The sequence below is a fragment of the Corylus avellana genome, chromosome 1, assembly GCF_965113065.1.
Source record: "Corylus avellana chromosome 1, dhCorAvel1.hap1.2, whole genome shotgun sequence".
NCBI classification, from domain to species: domain Eukaryota; kingdom Viridiplantae; phylum Streptophyta; class Magnoliopsida; order Fagales; family Betulaceae; genus Corylus; species Corylus avellana.
In genome coordinates, this window is record NC_142490.1 from 38,261,830 (window position 1) to 38,281,598 (window position 19,769).

The following is a 19,769-nucleotide window of genomic DNA, read 5'->3' on the forward strand; positions in this document are numbered from 1 at the left end:
GGCTTTGATTGGCTATATGGGGATACCTTATCCCCTAAACCTTAGCAAAAGAAAACAAAAAAAAGGGACCAAGCCCTTGCTTTTGGTAAAACACGAAGCCCTTTCTTTTCTTCCCACTCTCTTTTCTTCTTCCCCTTCTTTTTCCCACGCAGTTGTCTCCGCTCCCTTGCATATTGCTTTACATCAGAGAGAGAGAGAGGGAAAGAGCGAGAAACACTGTGTGCAGCTAAGATGGTGGTGATTTTGGGGTTAGCCGACAGAGTGACTCAAGAAAGGTGAGAAGTTGGCGAGCCGAGCCGAGTGCTCAATAAGACACTCGCTCGCCTAGAATACGAGCTCGAGCTCGATATCGCACAAGATTTTCCTCTTGGCGAGTCGAGCCGAGTCCACCATTTATGGCTCGCTCGAGCTTGTGAACAGTACATACGAGCTGATCTTGAACACCTCCAACTCGCCCGAACTTAGCTCATTTACAGTCCTGAATTTTCTTGGTTATTTCTAGGCCTTTGTTGTGAAAAGAACTAAGAACCAAGTTCCAACCCCAAAACAACCACAATCACACAATGCAACAATATAAACAAATATATATATATATATATATATATATATATATATATATATATATAATAAAAATTATTGCCTAATTTGCCTTGATAATAACTCAAATCACCATAACCAATAAATCAACCTCACATCAACATCATAGGATTCTGCTGATGAAGTGGGAACCGTGTAAGCACCTTAAAGGTAAAACTACTATAGGGCAGCCAAATCTAAGAAGTCATTATAACAATAAAATTACAACCTTTGTAAATCTTAGGCTTTGTAAGACAATAAGCTTCTTGCTTGCTTCCGAACTCGCCAATCTTCTAGACGTGCATTTCCTTACCAATCCATTGGTAGACTCTTTGCGATTGAATGATGTGTGTGATTGTTGTTTGAGTAACAACAAAGAACAAGCCAAATGAGTGATCTTGAAACTTGTTAGAGAATTTCAGTTAGTACAACATTGACGTGGGAGAGAAAACATCTAGAGGGGTTCTATGATCAAGGGACACTCTACTTCCTCACTGCACATGAAATGAAAATCCAAAGTTTAGGTGAAAGTAATGGGAATAATCAAGACATTAAGAGAGGGGAAGCTCAAGGCTTTGTACAAATCCTCTCTTAGAACAAAGGAGAAGCAATAACCTTAGGGTTATCTCTAGAAATTTTATGCTTGGCTTGCTTGAAAACCTAAAAGGGCATCATATTATACTTATACTAAGGGAAAGAGTACAGTTGAAAAGATGCTAAAAAGTTATTAAGGGAATACAAACCCAGTTCAGGTATCTTGGTCATAACTTTTGATCCCGAACTCTGATTGATGTAACCTTAGTGGTGTTGGAAAGCTCATTCATATATCTACAACTTTGTGTTTACAAGATTTTCCAATTCAAAGATTTAGTATGTCAAAATTGGCTCACAACATTCTACATATGCACAAGTACGTCATGAAGCAAACCAGGCTCGTCGTGACTGCTTGAGGCCAAAACACTCGGCTTGACTGCCTGCAAAAGCCCATCACGATGCCTCTGCAACTCCCTAAGGTAGAAACTCTCGGCCTGGCCACGTTCAAAGCATTCCACGATGCCCATGTGATGCTAGGAACTGTCTTAAATGATGTCACAACTTTCAAATGATCCCCAAGTATATTTAGGTGATGTACATGTGCCGAATCTCTCTGAAACACATAGAGACTCAACTTTTCACACTAAAACGCTTCGTTAATGAAGAAGTTTTACGACCAAAGTTTTAAACACCGAATGAAACCAATTTTTAAAACTTAATAGTTGAAGTTTCCCACCCCTTATTTTTATTGCTTATTGTGTAATCTTCCCTTTCCCTTCCCCCCCTTCGAAAAGGAAAAACAATAGCAACTTCAGTGGATGCTCAATTTTATGGATGCATGCAATGACGATTATAGTTTGGTTTCTTATGAAAAGTAAAAACCATAGAAACTTGATCAAAATTCCTTATGAGAACTAAAAATTAATGAAAGATTCACTCCTTATTTGGAGAATCGTTTGGCGTATTCTTCTTATCAAACTCAAATTCCTTAGCTAAACTGATGAACCCATCAGAACAACTTCACTCAGGTTATTCATCAGAAAAAAAAAAAAAAAAAAAAACTCTGGTTGATTGTGATATACGCATCATCATTGCAGGTATCCATGAAATTCTTTCCAATTTCGAACTTTAGAATGTCCGAAAAGTCCACAAAATTGCAAAGGATAAAATGATTCTAGACATGTGCCTAACCCCATAACCACTTTTATTTCTGAGTCTGAAAGCAAAGGACAAAGTTTCCATCAAATTTCCTTCGATTCAATTAATTAAATTGATATTTATCTTAAAAATATGTGATTCTTGCATATATTTTTAATAACAGTCCGAGTGATTGTTAAACGTGCCATCCAGCAAGTGCTTGTTCGGTAAATGTCGCGTCCATGGGACTCGGGAAATACCAATACAAACAATGTACCAAAGATGACGCCATCAAGATTCGAACGAAACATCACACTTAGAAGGCTGCCATACCAAGATCACCTTGTTTGTGCCATGAACAGGTAATATACGTATAACATGAATCCTGGAAATCACATCTGCCAATCTGAGAGTAATAACAACAAAGAGAATCTAAGCAAGCGAACAGATTGCCTTTTTATGTAAATATGATCCATAAATTTAGTGTTTCATGTCTACAGTGGAGGCCTCCAATAAAAAATAAAAAAACATGCCAAATGTAGCCCCAGTGTGTAGGGCAGTGAACTGAAATCCTAACAAAAAAGAAAAATCAAAATCAAAAGAAAGAGACCAAGAAAAAAGAAAAGAAAACCTTTGTGTTTACCAGCCACACTAACAGCAAGCAGTAAAGAACTCCACCATCTGGTGCTAAATTGTTAAGGTGGCAACTTCTATAATCTGAAGCCTCAAATCTTCAGGGCATAAAATATGAAGACTATATAACTAGGAAGTGTATCTATTTGTCACACCCAGAAACCGTATGATGCACCGGCTAAAACATGCAGGTATGAAAAATGATGACACTCAGGAAGAATATTTGGGATTTTTATTCACACCCATTAGAACATATTTACACGAAAAAACCATGGCAGCACGAAAGCTATTACCAGGCACGCCATCAGGAAGTTACAAAATGGCTGTCCCCGCCAACATCCTCTACTCCGGTTTGAGGAATTACTACTGCCACCTGTAAATCTCCTTTCATTCCATTCCTCCACGAATCTGTTACCCCCAACACCAGTAATATTTTTGGCTGTTTGACCACAAATTTCACACAATCTGCATGGATAAAGAAAGAAATTTGTATAAATAGTAAATTCTGAACCTAGGTGCTTGTTCAAAGCACTTTGATAAGAATCAAGTGTAAGTGTTCAACTTTTACAGCATCTATCAGCTAACCATGAAACTAGATTAAAACTCAGGAACCTGTGGATCACATTCATCAGGAAACCATGTTCCCCGGAATCCATTACATGCAATTTTAACTGCTCCTTAAGCCACATTTGGGTGCATGAGCGTGTGCATCTATCCATTCATTATTCCATAATCTAACAACCAGATCACTATTTTACTATATGACTAATTCCCTTGTCACACAGAGGGAGGGCAGCCAATTTTGTGTGTGACAGACAGCTTTACATTATTAGGTTACTGAATCACATTATTCATCTTCTACACTCTAATTAGATCATTTGGAGGGGATCAAAATCACCATTCTTTATTTCCATATGTTAAAATATATTGAAGTACCAGAGAGGAAAATGCATATATAAAGAATGGTATGAGAACAAACCTGCTTAAGTTATGCATAACACTGTTTCAACCGATATAGATATTGACAAAAGGTGATTGAAGAGCTAACAAAAAAAAAAGATTACATATATTTATGCGTGTGAACTCCTGGCATAGAAAAGAAAATAGCAATATAAAGCCAAGTTTGAACAATTGCAACAATTAAACACTAATAGAAGCAACGGATAAATGATATTTGAAGGCCTTGCCAAGTGGCCTCTAATGTTAGAGTTGAGAAGCCCATCGTGTAGAATAGGGCATAGACCTCTTGTATAATTGATTCTGCTAGAAAGCAAATGCCCTTCTACCAATGATAGAGTAACAAATAAGTATAATGCTACAATCAACCTAATATATTTCATTATGCTTGCATCTTCATAGCTCAATGCTTCTTTGTTTTTCCAATAAAGTAAATTATGCTATTACAATTTAGTTCAATCCCATCAGAACAGGTGAGCGTAGGACCTCTGGTTCTTCTTTTTTTAAAAATAATAATTATAATTATAATTATAATAATAAAATAAAATAAAAAAGAATAGAAAAAATAGCAGAAATTAGAGATCAATGTCTAACATTAAGAGCATAATAAACTGACGAAAGAAAGTAACAAACTTTGCCAAGTGAATCAATCTCAAAAACCCAGTCTAAGCTTATGAAGTGCAATCTCAACACCCTCAAATGCTCTTCTTAAATAATTCACTGGATGGTCACAAATTATTAACTTTTAATTCCATTTTTGTAATGGATAATGAAAGAACCAAACACTAAATTCTTAAATTTTATCAATTAGGGCAAGATACGAGAGAGAAAAAAATCCAAGTATTGTTAGTGCCTGTCATAGGAACTTTCAGGTCAACATCTTGCTCAAGGTGGCTGCTTTTGGACATTGCTCGCAGTCCAGATTTACCAGAGGAAAAAAAAAATAAAGATGAAGCCAAACATTAGTCCTCAAAAGAACCAAAACCAATTAGATTAATGAAATAAGAAGACAGACAAGGTTGCAAAGCTCCAACTCCAAATTCAACACTAACACATATATTTTCCCCACAAAACATAAGGCAAAAATCAGAAACAAGAAACAATTACCTGTTCCCTTTTAGCTTAAACCACGTCTCGGCACAGTAATTATGTGCAATGCCTAGCTCATCTTTACACCCACAACCAAGCTCAATTAAATCCGTTGTTGAAGTCATATTAGCATTACTAGTAACCACTGGTGTCCCGTCCGACGACTGCTCCGAACTCAAATGGCAAATCCTGCAAACCCTTTCCCCATCCCAATTCTCACCAAACCCTTTACCACTGCCACACTTCACATCAATCACACACGCATTCCTCTCCAATTCAGACACCCTTGTCTTCGCCTCTTTTGTCGATACCTTACTCGACCCGAATTCATCACTTCTTGCTCCAGAGCCCCTATCCTCTCCCCCAATACACAAAGCCTCATCCGCATTAATAACAACCAGAGTCTCACACACAACCTCACCAGCCAAATTGCTCGAATTCTCACTCATTCCTCGATCAATCTCCTCTTGGTTGACTACATTTTCTTGTTCTTTTATTAGCACCCTACCCAATACTTCCAAACCCCCATTTCCTTCATTAACACACACAGTCTCCCTCTCTTCTGAATTAACCAAAATCACACCCTCAGCCTCAGACACCACCCCATTAACCGAACTGGTCGAACTCTCACAAACCCGACCCGGTAATACCTGACGCCCCTCCTGATCCATTAACAAACAACAAATTTCCTAACCACTGCATCAAACTTCCCAACTTTCTTACAAACCCACGACCAATATTTTGTGTACATATATATATATACACACACCCAATTACATAACAAACATTTATTTCTTTGAACAACAAAGAATAAACAATGAAACCAAACCCAACGACATGCTCAAACCTACTCTTGTAATAAGCCACTCCATGCCATTGAACATATTATAATCTCCAAAACCCATAACATATAAAAACCGAAATCCAAGAAAAACCAAACCTTTGAGCCTAGTTTATGGAAAAAGAGCTCCAATCGGCATCCAAGATATGCGTTTACTTTCAGTTGCCAAAATCTGAAAGAAAAATAAAATATACAAAAATAAACAAATAAAAGTTGGAGAACAGCCCCAACCGTCGTAAACCGAGGAGGAAGAAGGATTTTAATTCGTGGGAATTGGGGGATTGATAAATATAAGAGGAAAGAGTGGTGGGTTAGGTGAAGAAAGGAACTGGGAAATAGTAGGAAAGAGAGGTTGAGTGAGAGACGAATTTGATTGGATGCGTTTCTTAAATATCGCTGTGGGGAAGAAAGCACAGGATTACTATAACGCGCAATTTGGCCTACGGCCTACTCATTGCCCTTGGATTTCGGGTGACTTTTTTGAACGGCTTGGATATACGTGTTCCTTTTGCCCATTAGTAACGTTCTCCGAGTTTTCTTCGACTTTTCGTGCGGGTTGGGGTTTTGTTTTTTTTCTTTACTATTATTTATTTATTCTTTTAATCTTTTGATTTATTAATTATATTAATGTGATAAATGTGAATTATTTAATTATAAATAACGATTAAAACTTTCTGACCTTTTTTCACCCATTGGAAAAAATTTATGGCGGGTGGAGATGAATCATGAGATGAGGGTTGCTTTGACTCTTAACAATTTGATAAGGTAGATTATAGGATTATCTAAAATTGCTAGAAAATTCTATTATAATTAAAAGTCAAGAGAAATGGTATATGACATAAATTGGCGATACACTAAATAATTAGCTTAGGCTCACTCAAACCGCCTTTACATGGAAGATAATCAAGCCATAAGATTACACAATTACCATCCAAAGGAAACTAAATTAAAATAACTTTAATAATCTTCTTTACTTGGAAACTATACACCATTATTAATGACCATTTAATGGTCATTAATACAATCAACATGGTAAGTTACGCCCTACAAAAGTAATTGAATATCACTGACACCGATGTTACTATATTGGGCTAGGAGCTTCCCCCGTTAAAAGGAGTATACCTGTGATACAAAATAGAGATTCTTTCCACAAAATTCTTTATTTAGTTTTCTCTCTCAAAATGAGTTTTACAGATTTAAGCATAAGAGGTTTTTTACCGCATCACCCTAATAGCTTTTCTTTTGCGGTTGACCCGCTGCTAGTCCGATTGTCCCATAATATAAGGGTTGTCTCTGTTATTGTTTTAGGTTAGAAAGTAAGGGTTAGATAAATGTGAAATTGGTTGAAACCTCATAATCTGTCATTGTCCCAAACAACAAAAATAGTTTTTGACAAGAATACTCAAATTGATTTAAATTAAACATGACTAAGTCAACTTTATATGATGGCTTTACTTGCTTGCTATTAACCTTGTACATGAATGTGAAGAACATATTTGAAAAGCGTGAATGCAAAATAGTATGATGAAAGTGACCCTACAATTGTTAATGTTGCAGTGCATATTAGACACGGCAAACCTTATGATGAGTCCAAATCCAATAAGGATGTTTGCTAAATTGCTGCCAATCTTCAAACTAGACGACTGTCTTTGCTCATTTGGCAAAGAATTTCTCTTTTGTCCTATAAACATTCTTTGAACCAAGATAAGGACTACAAGGTTGAAACGGTCCACATAACCTCATTGAACCGGAAAAGAATACCGATAAGGATCAATAGCAATTTCAGCAGCACATGTGAGAAAGTCTATATAAAATACACCTACTCGAGTATGTGATCAAGTAGTAGGGATAACAATTCGTGTTCGCATGTCAAGTTTGGATCGTATCAAGGTATAGATATAAAACTATTTAGGTCAAACTTAACCCGACCCATTTAAGTAAACGGGTCAAACTCCTTTAACTATAACCCTCTAATTTTGTATTGAGTTTATATCAAGTTCGCAGATCATGTCAGAAAATTGCATGTCATTATGTCATGTGTCAGATTTAGGTCGTGTCGAGGTATGGCTATAAAACTATTTAGGTCAATCATAATCCGAACTATTTAATTAAATGGGTGAGACTCCTCGACCTTTGCCCTTTAATTTTGTGTCAGGTTCGCGGATTATGTTAAAAATTGCCAACTTTACTAGACAGCCCAAATATTTATTTAGCCCGATGGTCCATATGAGCTCTTTCACACTGTGCTATCCAAATGACTAGATCGGATAACTCTTTTTCAACAACTACACCTAGGATATTCATATTCCAAATTCAAATATTTTCCAAATTTTGGGAGTTAACACCCACATATTGAGATTCTCTACAATATCATACATGTAGGTTTATCCATATCGAATGAATGATTTGGCCTAGGTATTGCAGGAATCTCAATCAGGTTCACAAGCTGTAGAGGCTCTAACTTTTGCTATATATGAGCTGTTCCCACCAATATAGTTGCACACAACAAATTAATGAAGATTAATTATTCAATTATTATGTCCTAATCCTCAATTATTTAAACCCATTAGACATTTAAAACCTAATTAGTACAGCCAAATTAGGTGTATTATTCTACAAAATACATGAAGAACATTGAGATATTTTCCTTGAATCAAAAGAGTTCCTTTGTTACACACAAATCTACTGCAATCAAAGCTAAGAATGGAGTAGAAGTCACTTCATCCTCATCCTTGCAAATGAAAATAAGAATCCTTGTGAGAAAATAATGGCACCAATTAATTATATAATATGCTTAATTATATGGATTAAGCAAGGAAGTGGTCCCACCTTGTGAAGTAATCATATCTATGGCGGCGTGGGAACAATTCCAAGCCCAAAAGAGAAGAAATTCTGGATACGATGAAGAGGGGAAGTTGGAGGTCATGGTCTATGAATAGAACTTGGGCAACATCTACAATTATTAAAGGGACAACATGGGCATCAACATGCTCCACAGATTCTGGTGGGCTTCAGATTTTTCAAAAATCTTATAATAGTCAAAGTCAAAATTCTTGTGCTTTTAAGATATCTTGTTTTCCATGATTTAAGTACAATTTTAATTGTGAATATAAATTTTTGGACACCCTCTTGTTGTAAGCCAGTTTTTAAGGGTGAGTTATACCCAATATTTATATCATTTGATATCAAAGTCAGACAACACGTCAAGTATGGGATCCGACGCAGTTTGTAGTTGAGTTGTAGAAGAGGCGACCTATAAGTTGGATTAAAATGTCTTGATCGAGACTCGAGTATGAGCATATATTAAGTCATTGAATACTAATAAATGAGTGGAGCTGCTAAAAGATAAAATGTTACTATCTGGTCAATGTTGATAGAATGCGCCGTTGTAGACATCAGTTGCATAGTGGTAGTATGTTAAGATTCTAAGTGTCCCATATAGTTTAGATATAATCTTAATTATGTGTATATATGCTCTTAGACACTCCTCCTTACAAGCTGATTTTCAAGATTGAATTCTATTAGAAGTTTGTATCATACCCCTTTTTTTTTTTTTTTTTTTTTTTTTTTTTTTTGAGAAGCTCCATCTCTATGCATAGAAAAACAAGTAAAACCTACGTATTTGAGGAGTTTGTAACCAAGTATTGGGTTTTTCTTTAAATTAGGTTGAAAGAATGTCTTTTAATCCAATCTATTAAACTAAGATCAAAATTCATGTGGTTCTTACCTAAATTTTTTAAAATGCATATGAGAACACGTGTTTAATAAAAAAATACCTATAAGAATCATATACATTTTAAACACATTAATTTAACAAACCGAATTAGAAAAAATTTCTCTAACCCAATTTCAATGAACTTTATTCTTCAAATCCACATCAACCATAAATAAAGAAAGCATACTCACCAAACAAAAATGACCCTAATTATCAAAATTGAAAGGGATATGCCATTAATGCTATATCACACAATGCAGATTGAATCATAGATGTTAGCAGCTTGTGAATTTTGTTTTTAAATTTGAAAAATATTTTGACTTGGTATAAAGATAAAAATTATTTTTAAGGTTTTTTTTTAAGATCCAATTTGAGAAAATGTAATTGTTTTCTCAAGTTTCCTACAATAAGGGCAGAATACAGAATAATTAAAAAAGGTTTTGTGTTTTGAAAAGCGTTTTGTATTTTGAGCTATTTTCTTTTCTAATTTTTTTTTTTGTTTAAATAATAAGTTAAATTTACCTCAGCAGAATTTAAGCACATGTTTTCTGAAAATATTCCTACAAGAGTACAAATTTATAAAAACTGTTCAGCATTTTCAGAATTGTGTGTGTTTTTTTTTTTTTTTAGTTATTTATTAATAGGTAAAAATTTACTCTACCCCTGTTTCAGGAGTTTTTCAATTCGAACCTCAATGTTTAAAAATTGGCAATGTACCTCCTAATGTTTCAAAAATTTTCAATTCAGTACCACCATTACTAATTTCCATCTAATTTGACAAAAATCATCCCACTTACATTTCACGTGAGTTTTAATACTCTCTATTCTAATTTTATCCTCATTAAAACTTATGAAATTACGTAATTACTTTCATTAAGTAATTTCATAAATTTTAATAAGGATAAAATTAGAATAGAGAACATCAAAATCTCACGTGAAACGTATGTGAAATAATTTGTCTAATTAGACAAAAATTAGTAACAAAGAGTCTGAATTGAAAATTTTTAAAACATTAAAGAAACACATTGCCAATTTTTAAATATTAAGGTTCGAATTAAAAAAAGTTCTAAAACTTCATAGAAGTAAAGTGAATTTAACCCTTATTAATATTTGTCCTGATAAGAGGAAAAAAAAAATCATTAACAAAAGCCACACATTTCTTTTGGCAGAGGGGATCGATAATGCCAGGATCATCATTGAATCAATCAAATGGCCCAGCCATTATGGATCAATCATTGGCGGCGTCTTTTGAACGTGTAATCTCTTGTGCCATGTTTGGTAAAATATTTTATATATTAGTTGGGCCAGAACATAACTTGACAACTTGCCCCAAAATAGTACCATTTACACAGTTGGAACTTGTGTTTACCGAGGTCCAGAGAGCTCCATGGCTTCAATTATAAATGAAGATTCCTCATGAACATCACTGTAAATTCTGGAAAAACTACAAGCCCTTGCCTCACAAGGGTTGCTTCCGCCTTGCGAATCCTCCGTGCGTCCCAACTGCTCGACAAGACCTTCCAAGACCTTCATAACTTCCGACATCTTTGGCCGGAGATTGGGATGTGACTTGGTACACTGCAGAACCAGCTCTACCACTTTCTGCAGCTGTAATGCATCATAGCAGTCCCTAAGATCCCTATCTACCAGTGCCTCCAGCCTCTTCTCCTCATATAAGGTTCTAACCTGCATTTGTTCAATAAAAATTCAGTGGATTTAGTGAAAACTAAAACTATAACCATGGTATTTCCCTCATGGCATTCAAAGTTTTACAGCATCATCATGGGCTTCCTTCAATCTTTAACCATATGATCACCAAAGAGAAACTAGTTTACAAGATTCCACAAAGACTATGGCAACAGATGGAAGACTACTTACCAAATCAAGAATCATTCCCTTCTGAACCTGACAATTTCCAGCATCTAATGCCTTTTGCCCTGTTATGAGTTCCAAAAGTAGTATGCCAAATCCAAAAACATCGGTCTTTTCTGAAGATTGTCCAGTTGAAAGATACTCTGGTGCAATGTGTCCTACAGTGCCACGCACTGCAGTAGTGACATGTGAATCTCTCCGATCTAACAGCTTAGCAAGACCGAAATCCCCGACTACAGCTTCAAAACTTTCGTCAAGCAAAATGTTTGCAGCTTTTACGTCCCTGTGAATAATTGTCGGGTTGCACTGTTCGTGTAAGTACAGAAGCCCACGGGCAGCCCCAACAGCAATCCGCATTCGTCTGTTCCAATCCAAAGTGGGCTTCTCTCGACAAGTGTCTGCGATGAAGCAAGCAATTTCAGAATCAGCAAAGGAACAAGAGAAAAGCTGCAGTAGGGTCTAGATTTAATTGAAATAAAAAGGAAAAGATGAATAAGATTTCAAATCTAGGGAACTAAAGATCAAACCACGAATAGAATTTTGTTAAATGACCAATTATTGAACTGTGCAAGTTTAAAATAGGTGACGCAACCACAAAACTTACGGTTGTCAAATTGAAATGAAACTAAAATGATATCTACTATGTATTCCTAGTTAAAGACTCCAAATTAGTATCTATACTAAATCTCATGATCATTTTCTGACATAATTGGCAAGGGAGAAAAAAAGATTCTCATTCCTTGAAAAAGTATAGCAACGTAAGTGTGGTTGAGATTTCCTAGCCCTCAAACAATAAAATGTCGCGGTTGAGATTTACCAGTTTGAACAAGTAAAGTCCTTTGGAATACAGTGCGAGAGAGAGAGAGAGAGATAGAGAGGAGCACAGACAAGCCACATCAAAACAAACCTCTCAATCTGTCAGCAACACTCCCATTTGGCATATAAGGATAAACAAGCAACCTTTCGTCTTGTGTCATACAAAATCCATACAAACGTAAGAGATTTCGATGCAATGCCAAGCCAATCATTTCAACTTCAGTTTGAAACTGCACTTCTCCTGTGTAATTTGGATCTTTCAGCCTCTTAACAGCCACCATCGTCCTATTTGGAAGACACCCTTTATAAACCACTCCAAATCCACCTTGCCCTAGGATGTTTTTGGGACTAAAATTCCCAGTGGCATTTTGCAATTCACGAAATGAAAACCTCTTGAGATGACTAATATCAAATTCATAATCTTGCTGCACTGGAAAAGCAAATATATGAGCGCATTGAATCTTCCCAAATTCTTACAATCCCTATCATGATAGAGATGCTGTAGTTTAGGAAGTACCGTAAGATGTAAAGAGAAGCCTAGATCTGTACCAATGCACCCAACAAACAAGCAGCATCACAGAAACGAAAAATGTGCAACTGATGCCTATGGCAACAGAAAGCACCCATTGATGATGACGGCTGACTTTCTGAGATGAACCTGTATCTGTAATTAAATGATCATGCATATGCGTCCAGATCTATTCAAGTACTCATTTGCAAAATGTGTTTGACAGGTTGCATCAACATACCGTTTATCGGCGCTGAAACACCCATGCAAATTTGTGCTGATGTAGGAGTGCAAATCAAGTTATTCCCTGTAATACTGCAATGAAAACTGTCAAACATGCAAATCTGGAAGCATTGCAAAACTCTTTCTTTTCTTTTTTTCTTTTGTTTGACGTGTTGACAAAAAATGAAGAAAGCATCCGGCAAATGTAATGATGCTGGAAATAAATTATCAACTACTGAACATAACATTGCTATGAACGTATGACTTTTCCTTTTCTAGATGAGGAAATTTTACATATTAAAATATGATGTACGGAATCACATTCACAAAGAGCAACTAACTAATGTCTGGAAATCAAATAGGCTTTATTGTTATAAAACAATATATCTTTTCACTAAAGACCTCACCTGTAGCCCTTTGCTAGTATTTTTGGAGTGGGGCCGCTAAAATTATTGAATGATAAATCCCTGTGCAATGCAGTATAACGTAATTAAAATCACTTTAAACAATTTAAGAGAAATTACAGTTGAAAAATCTGATGGAACACATACAAGAACGAAAGACCTGTGAGATCAGCGACTGGTTTAGGAATCTGCCCCGATAATTTGTTTCTACTGAGCTGCCTGAAAAAAACTTGCATGGAAAAGGTTTAGAGAACATATAGTTAAGAGTAAACAAATTGTTAAAAACCAATAGGAAAATTAGTGCCCAATTTATCTGTCAAGCCATACTCACAAGTAACTTAGATGAGTTAGAAACCCCAAAGAACGAGGAATTTCTCCAACGAACTGGTTACCCGAGAGGTCAAGAGTTTGAAGCTCTAAAAGCTTCCCAATGTCAGGAGGGATAGGACCAGATAACTGATTGTTCTTCAACAACCTGCAGCAAGAATAGAACATACAATTGGTGAACGCAACGTTTATTCATCATTTTGGCAGGTATGCAACAAAAGACTTATAGCACATCTCATGACTTATATCCCAAATTAGATCATTTTGTCAACCTAGATAGAAAAGAAAAATTGGTTATCATAACCTAGGAACGGATTTTGAACATGCATATCTGTACACAAGACCTACTACAGTTCTTCCTACAAAAACTAGGTATCAACACTATAAAGTATCTCATCACATATATAACGGCACCACAATTCACAATCTAAAATATGATCCAACATTGTCATGAATCATGCATTGCTAGACATTATCTTCTATATATTTAACTCACAAATGTAAAAAGAAGAGAAAAAAAAATCTAAAAGTAAGTTTATGATTAATATTGAAACCAATTATTGAAGCTCCCAAATTAGCCACATGGAAAAATATTAAGCCAACAACACAAGCAAAAATTAATTATTTAGTGAACTAAAACCAAATAGGCAATAGAAATAGATAATTGAAGTTGGGATGAAGTCAAGCAAAAATGGTGAGAGAAGTCTCACATTGTGTTAAGGTGACTCAAATTTGAAATACTTGGCGAAAGCATTCCTGATAACCCCATACTGGCCATTTCACTACCAACATCAATGGGAAACAAGTAACATTAGATGCACATTTCAGATTTAAACAGCATTAAAATGAACAAAAATTAAAACCCCAGAAAAATAAAGACAAAAGCAATAAGCCTTTAAATTTTCTTCCATATCTATCTTCATTTACTAGAAAAGCCAAAGAAAAAGAAAGTAGACATAATTTTTTCAATCCTCAATTCTCAAATGTCACCGCAAGTATAAGGTTTATGTTCTTGGTAAATTACCGCTAAACCCAAATTTAACCTTAAAGAGACTAAAAATGGTAAATTTAATCATTTAATTAATATTTTAATCACATATACCCGATTAGTATTAGCCGCCTCGGATTCCCATTGAAGCCCTGGTGGGGCTGGATTAGGCTATGGCTCAGTTGGACTTGAGCGAGCGCCTGAGGTTCCCACCGTCTAGGCCCCTCCTGTGCGGCTCCCAGCAGATAGATGCTACTATGGTCACACCCATTTAGGATAGCTACAATTGGTCTCCCTAGCCTACCCTATATATATATATATATATATATATATATATATATATATTAACACTCTCCTTATAACTCCTCACTTAATAAGTAAAATCTGAAATAAAAATAAACTGTAATCACTCGAACTTATGGCTGTTCTCCTTCACTTATGAATTCAAACTCCCCTTGAGAATATTTATATGAAATGACAAATGAGAGTACACTGTAATGGGTCGAACTTATGACCTTAATAACCTCTGTTCTAATTCTAACTTAAATCCCCACTTATCTCAAAAGTAAAGTTAAGCTGATAAAAAATAGTTAATTTAATGTTTAATTAATATTTCAACACTCATCAACAAATTTTCCTCATCCAAAATTTTCCCAGTGACCAAACAGGAGTAATAATGTGATGGCAAAATGGGAGACACTCACAGGGAAACAACGAAACCTTCGGCAGAGCAAGCGACCATGTTCCACGTGCAAGGATCAACGGAATTAATATCCCACCCATTCATCACGTGCAACTCGTCATTCATCTTGTTCTTCACTGCCATCAGAGCAGCCACTGCTTCATCCAAAAATGACAGATTCAGTACAAAAGAAAAAAAAAAAAAAGAAAAAAAATAGAGAAAGAAGAAGAAAAGGGAAGACGTGCCCACGTGGGACATACCCTCATAGTTAACACCCTTGGGAGAAAGAAGACTGTCAGATGCATCAGCAACCATTGGCATCCAAAAGAAGAGGTAAAAGAAGAACAACCCAAAACCCCACTTTACACCTTCCATGGAAAAGCAAGAAGTTAAGAACAGGACAAGCTTTGGAAACCTTTAATGGGAGTTTTCAGACTGACAGTGTTCTACTGTTAGAGATAAGATAAAACCCAAAAGTCCACACTCCCTATTGAATCTTTCTTGCCTTGGGATGCTAAAAATAGTTTTTTTCTTGAAAAAAGAAAAACAAATATTAAGAGGAGGAGGGAAATGAAAATGAAAAGAGGGTTTTGAGCAGCTCCAGATTTGGGAAGTTGACAGGGGCTGTCGGCTGGTTTTTCGGTCTGACAGACTAGGGATTGTGTGTAGTGGGTTATATGATGTTTTTTTATTCCAGATGTGTGTTAGATAGATAGAGCCGTTGGATTTTTATGATTTGACTGGAATGGGTGATTAACGGTAAGGATACGAGTAGGGTGTGTCCGGGTGTAGGTGGTTTCGGGTCCGATTGGAGTTGGGCAATGGGGTCTACGTTGGGAGTTGTCGCTATTGGCGCGAAGATTTATGTTGCCGCCTGCCGGTGTTTCGGACTTTTGAGGGCAAGTATACTATTTCAAGAACGACATCGTTTTGCTTTGATATTTGCTTTTGAATTTTTTTGGTTCAAGTAAAAAATGCAAAATCAATTTAAGATGCAAATAGATCTCAATGACTAAAAACTTCATGTGATAAGCAAAAAATACAAATACGTCCTTTAAATTTGATAAAATTTATGAAAAAACTTCACTTTGGCCCCTTAAACTTTCACCCGATTTTATAAACCCCTCTTGAACTTCCAAATCTATCACTTTAAACCCCTGAACTTTGAATTTCTTTTAATGTAGACCCCTCCGTCAAATTTTAAACATTACATGACGTTTATACTCCTGACTTTTGTATAAAATTTCAACTTCAAAAACGAATTTTTATTTAAAATAAAAAAAAAACGAAAATTAAAGATATTTTGGTCAGGGGTCCGAAGTGAGAGATCTAGAAGTTTAGGGAAGTTTGTAAAATTGGGTAGAAATTCAAGGCGCCAAAGTAAAGTTTTCCCTAAAATTGATTAATGTGTCATGTGAGCTTTAATAATATTGTGATATATAAGTCTTTATAATAAAAATAGAGTTTGCATCAAGAGGCGCTAAGATTGGATACGAGCACAAACACAAAGAAGTAGTACTAATTTTAAAAGTCAGGTAAAGATTAACACAATCTAGTCCGCCGCTGTAATATGAATTAGTTGTAGTAATGACACGTTCAACAATAATAGTAGTGACATGTTTCGTAATAATAAGTAATAACGATGACATAGTTAGCGATAACAGTCATGACACATTCAACAGTAATAATAATGATGCATTCAATAATAATAATAACGACAAGTTTAGCAATAGTAGTAGTAGTAATAATAGCAAGTTCAATAGTAATAATAATGACAAAATAATAACAATTTTATTAGTAACGATAATGACAATTTTATCATTAGTAATAATGATAACTATATTAATAGTAATATCAATCACTACAAATGACAATGGTAGTGTTGAGTTGTTAACAATAAGAGAATAGTTGCAAAATTAATCTGAATAATCACATAAAATTAAAAAAACAAAAAAACAAAAAACAAAAAACAAAAATAGAGTACTAAGTATGGTAATTATCTGTCTGTTGTGATTTTGTGTTATGGTTAGCATGTAATGTTAGGTTGTATTATCCTACGTTGTTGTTCCTACTGAGGCTTGGGTTGATTCTCTTAGAGCATTTTTAGCAGACTCCCTATAAGGGAGTCTGTTCTCTAAGTTTAGGAAATATGTCCAAAAAAAATCCCACAACAGACTTTTTAAATGAACCCTAAACATTATAATTGTTACAGTGGAACTCAATATTTTGGGTTTCACTATTACAATCCTTATGATTATTAAAATTAAAAAAAAATGATTATCTCTCTTTTCTCATCTCCTGTTTTACAATTATCTCTCATCTCTCCTCTCATATATATAATATAATTAAAAAAAAAAAAACAAATATTTTAATGATATAGAGAATGAAAAATGGAAGCTTTTGGGGTGTATTTTAACATAGGGAAGTAAAAAGTAGTTTAGATCCTTAAATGTAGGAAAAATGACGAGAAAGCTGCTAGGAATGCTTTTATATAAGATAGTAACTTGTATTCTTGTTGTAGAGTAGGTGAAAAATAAGACTTTTTCTTAAAAATAAAAGCTTGTTTGGGTTTTTCACGTGTGGTTAAATAAGTTGAATGGTTAACTGCTTGTTGTTCAACTTGCTACATACCACCTTCGTGTTAGATTTCATATGAGTCATATGACCCATTTATTGTACTAAGGTACACAATGTATGGTCATGGTCTATTGACAGAGTTGTTGGACCACATCATGCCTTCCGAATCACAACTTCCCTCCCTTCTCCCATCATACAACCCATTTGCTTGATTCATAGTTGAAAAAATATCAACTGAATGCTTAAATAAGTAATGGGCGAGTAGATATTATTGCAACAAATCTGTCTTGATACAAGCCATGTGAATCTTTGCATGTTGTCACATTTGCAGGTGCACTGATGTTGCTATGACTTCTTCAAGGAAGAAGATGACTTTGATGTAGGAGTGTTCGACGGTGACAAAAGGGCTTTCAACGGAGCCTTCAACAGGAGAGTATTCAGCAGTAATGAAAACGCTTCCAACAATATTGACATGGAATGAAAAAAACAAAGTCATAAAATTAGGGGTGTCAATACGGGCAGTTTTCTAACCGCCCGCTAACCGCTTAACTACTTAACCGTCTTAACCGTTAACCGCTTAACCGTTATAATCGCCTAGTGGTTAGTGGTTATTGGGTTTACTAACCGTAACCGCCTTTATATAATATATTTTTATAATTATAATTATAATAATATTTATACATATAACATAATCAATTGATCATTAAATCACAAATTTTTTTTGAGATAATTAAATCACAATTTAAGTATTAATATATTATCATTGTAATTTATGTGATTATATCACATAATCAATTGATCATTAAATCATTTGATTATATAATAACAAATTATACATATTTAATATGACATAACTCATAAGTCATAAGTATGCAAGCTCATACTAATACAACAATTAAGTATCTAAAGACTTAGTTCCAATATATATTATAAACTTATAAGTCCATATATATTATAAATTATAATTATACATTATACATATATGCAATAATGCAATTATGTATATTGAATAATATAAATGCATAAGATCAATACTTAATCATATGATTCAATGACAATGCAAATATTTTATTCAAGTTAATCATATTATTAATGTACAATGATAATGTGATTTGTATAATATCAAATTAAGTAATTGACATTGAATTCAACAACGTGTTACTTATAACCACAATAAAAATACTAATGTATTTTTTTGAACAATGTTTTGACCATTTAAAAAAAAAAAAAAAATTGAATCATTTGTTGAAAATTTTTTTAACCTTTTTTTGAATTTTTTTTTTTTTTACCATTTTTTGAATAAATTTGTTGACAATTTTTTAAAACTGAACGTGCGTTTTTTTTTTTTTTTTTTAACAATGACAATTTTTTTCACCATTTGTTTACACTTAAAGCATTTTTAACAAAAAAATAATAATAATTGAAGGCAAAAATACAAATGAGGTAAATATATTCATATAAATTAGAATACAATAAGTTTAATGCAAAAAACAAATGAGGTAAAAATGCTATAGTGATTAAAAAAAAAAAAAAAAAACTCAAAATTGAAAATTGGTTATATGTTTTTCTTGAGAAAGCCCAAAAAAAGCTCAAAACGCTTAATTTTAAAAAAGTAGTTAGAGTGGGCGGTTACATGTTTTATTAACTACTAGGTGGTTACGGTTGCGGTTAGTGAAATTTAATAACCGTTAAGGCTGTTTGACACTGCTACTTACAATGAACTGTTGTGGACTCGTTGACATTCAGTTTGTGTATGCCGGAATAGGATCCTCTCAATTTCATTTGCACTGAAGAGTATCCAGTTAGTTGTATCAGATAAATGTTTTTGTCTTTTCACTTTTTGAGTGAACAAAAATACCCATATAATATAAATAACTGGATATTATCCATT

The 19,769-nt window shown here is 34.5% G+C and overlaps 2 protein-coding genes across 2 annotated transcripts; both read right to left on the bottom strand.

Moving 5' to 3' along the window:
* Window positions 1-2,683: 2,683 nt before the first annotated feature.
* On the bottom strand, window positions 2,684-6,159 carry LOC132172392 (uncharacterized). Its single transcript, XM_059583880.2, has 2 exons — window positions 4,945-6,159; window positions 2,684-3,345 (listed from the first exon to the last, which is right to left on the bottom strand). Exons 1-2 carry the CDS (start codon window positions 5,595-5,597, stop codon window positions 3,126-3,128), a joined length of 873 nt encoding a protein of 290 aa, XP_059439863.2. The 5' UTR covers window positions 5,598-6,159; the 3' UTR covers window positions 2,684-3,125.
* Window positions 6,160-10,618: 4,459 nt separating this feature from the next.
* LOC132171569 (Leucine-rich repeat protein kinase family protein) lies at window positions 10,619-15,834 on the bottom strand. The gene is made up of 11 exons (XM_059582928.2): window positions 15,562-15,834; window positions 15,324-15,456; window positions 14,342-14,413; window positions 13,636-13,779; window positions 13,452-13,523; window positions 13,308-13,367; window positions 12,920-12,993; window positions 12,688-12,834; window positions 12,262-12,600; window positions 11,361-11,752; window positions 10,619-11,168 (listed from the first exon to the last, which is right to left on the bottom strand). The coding sequence occupies exons 1-11, from the start codon at window positions 15,674-15,676 to the stop codon at window positions 10,848-10,850; spliced, it is 1,869 nt and encodes a 622-aa protein (XP_059438911.2). The 5' UTR covers window positions 15,677-15,834; the 3' UTR covers window positions 10,619-10,847.
* Window positions 15,835-19,769: the final 3,935 nt, after the last annotated feature.

Coding starts and splice junctions, on each gene's coding strand:
- LOC132171569 (XM_059582928.2), bottom strand. CDS start 15,676: ATGGAAGGTGTAAAGTGGGGTTTTGGGTTGTTCTTCTTTTACCTCTTC. Junction 13,524..13,635: donor CTAACTCATCTAAGTTACTT/GTGAGTATGGCT, acceptor AGTTTTTTTCAG/GCAGCTCAGTAGAAACAAAT. Junction 11,169..11,360: donor AGGGAATGATTCTTGATTTG/GTAAGTAGTCTT, acceptor GAACAAATGCAG/GTTAGAACCTTATATGAGGA.
- LOC132172392 (XM_059583880.2), bottom strand. CDS start 5,597: ATGGATCAGGAGGGGCGTCAGGTATTACCGGGTCGGGTTTGTGAGAGT. Junction 3,346..4,944: donor TTTAAGCTAAAAGGGAACAG/GTAATTGTTTCT, acceptor TTATCCATGCAG/ATTGTGTGAAATTTGTGGTC.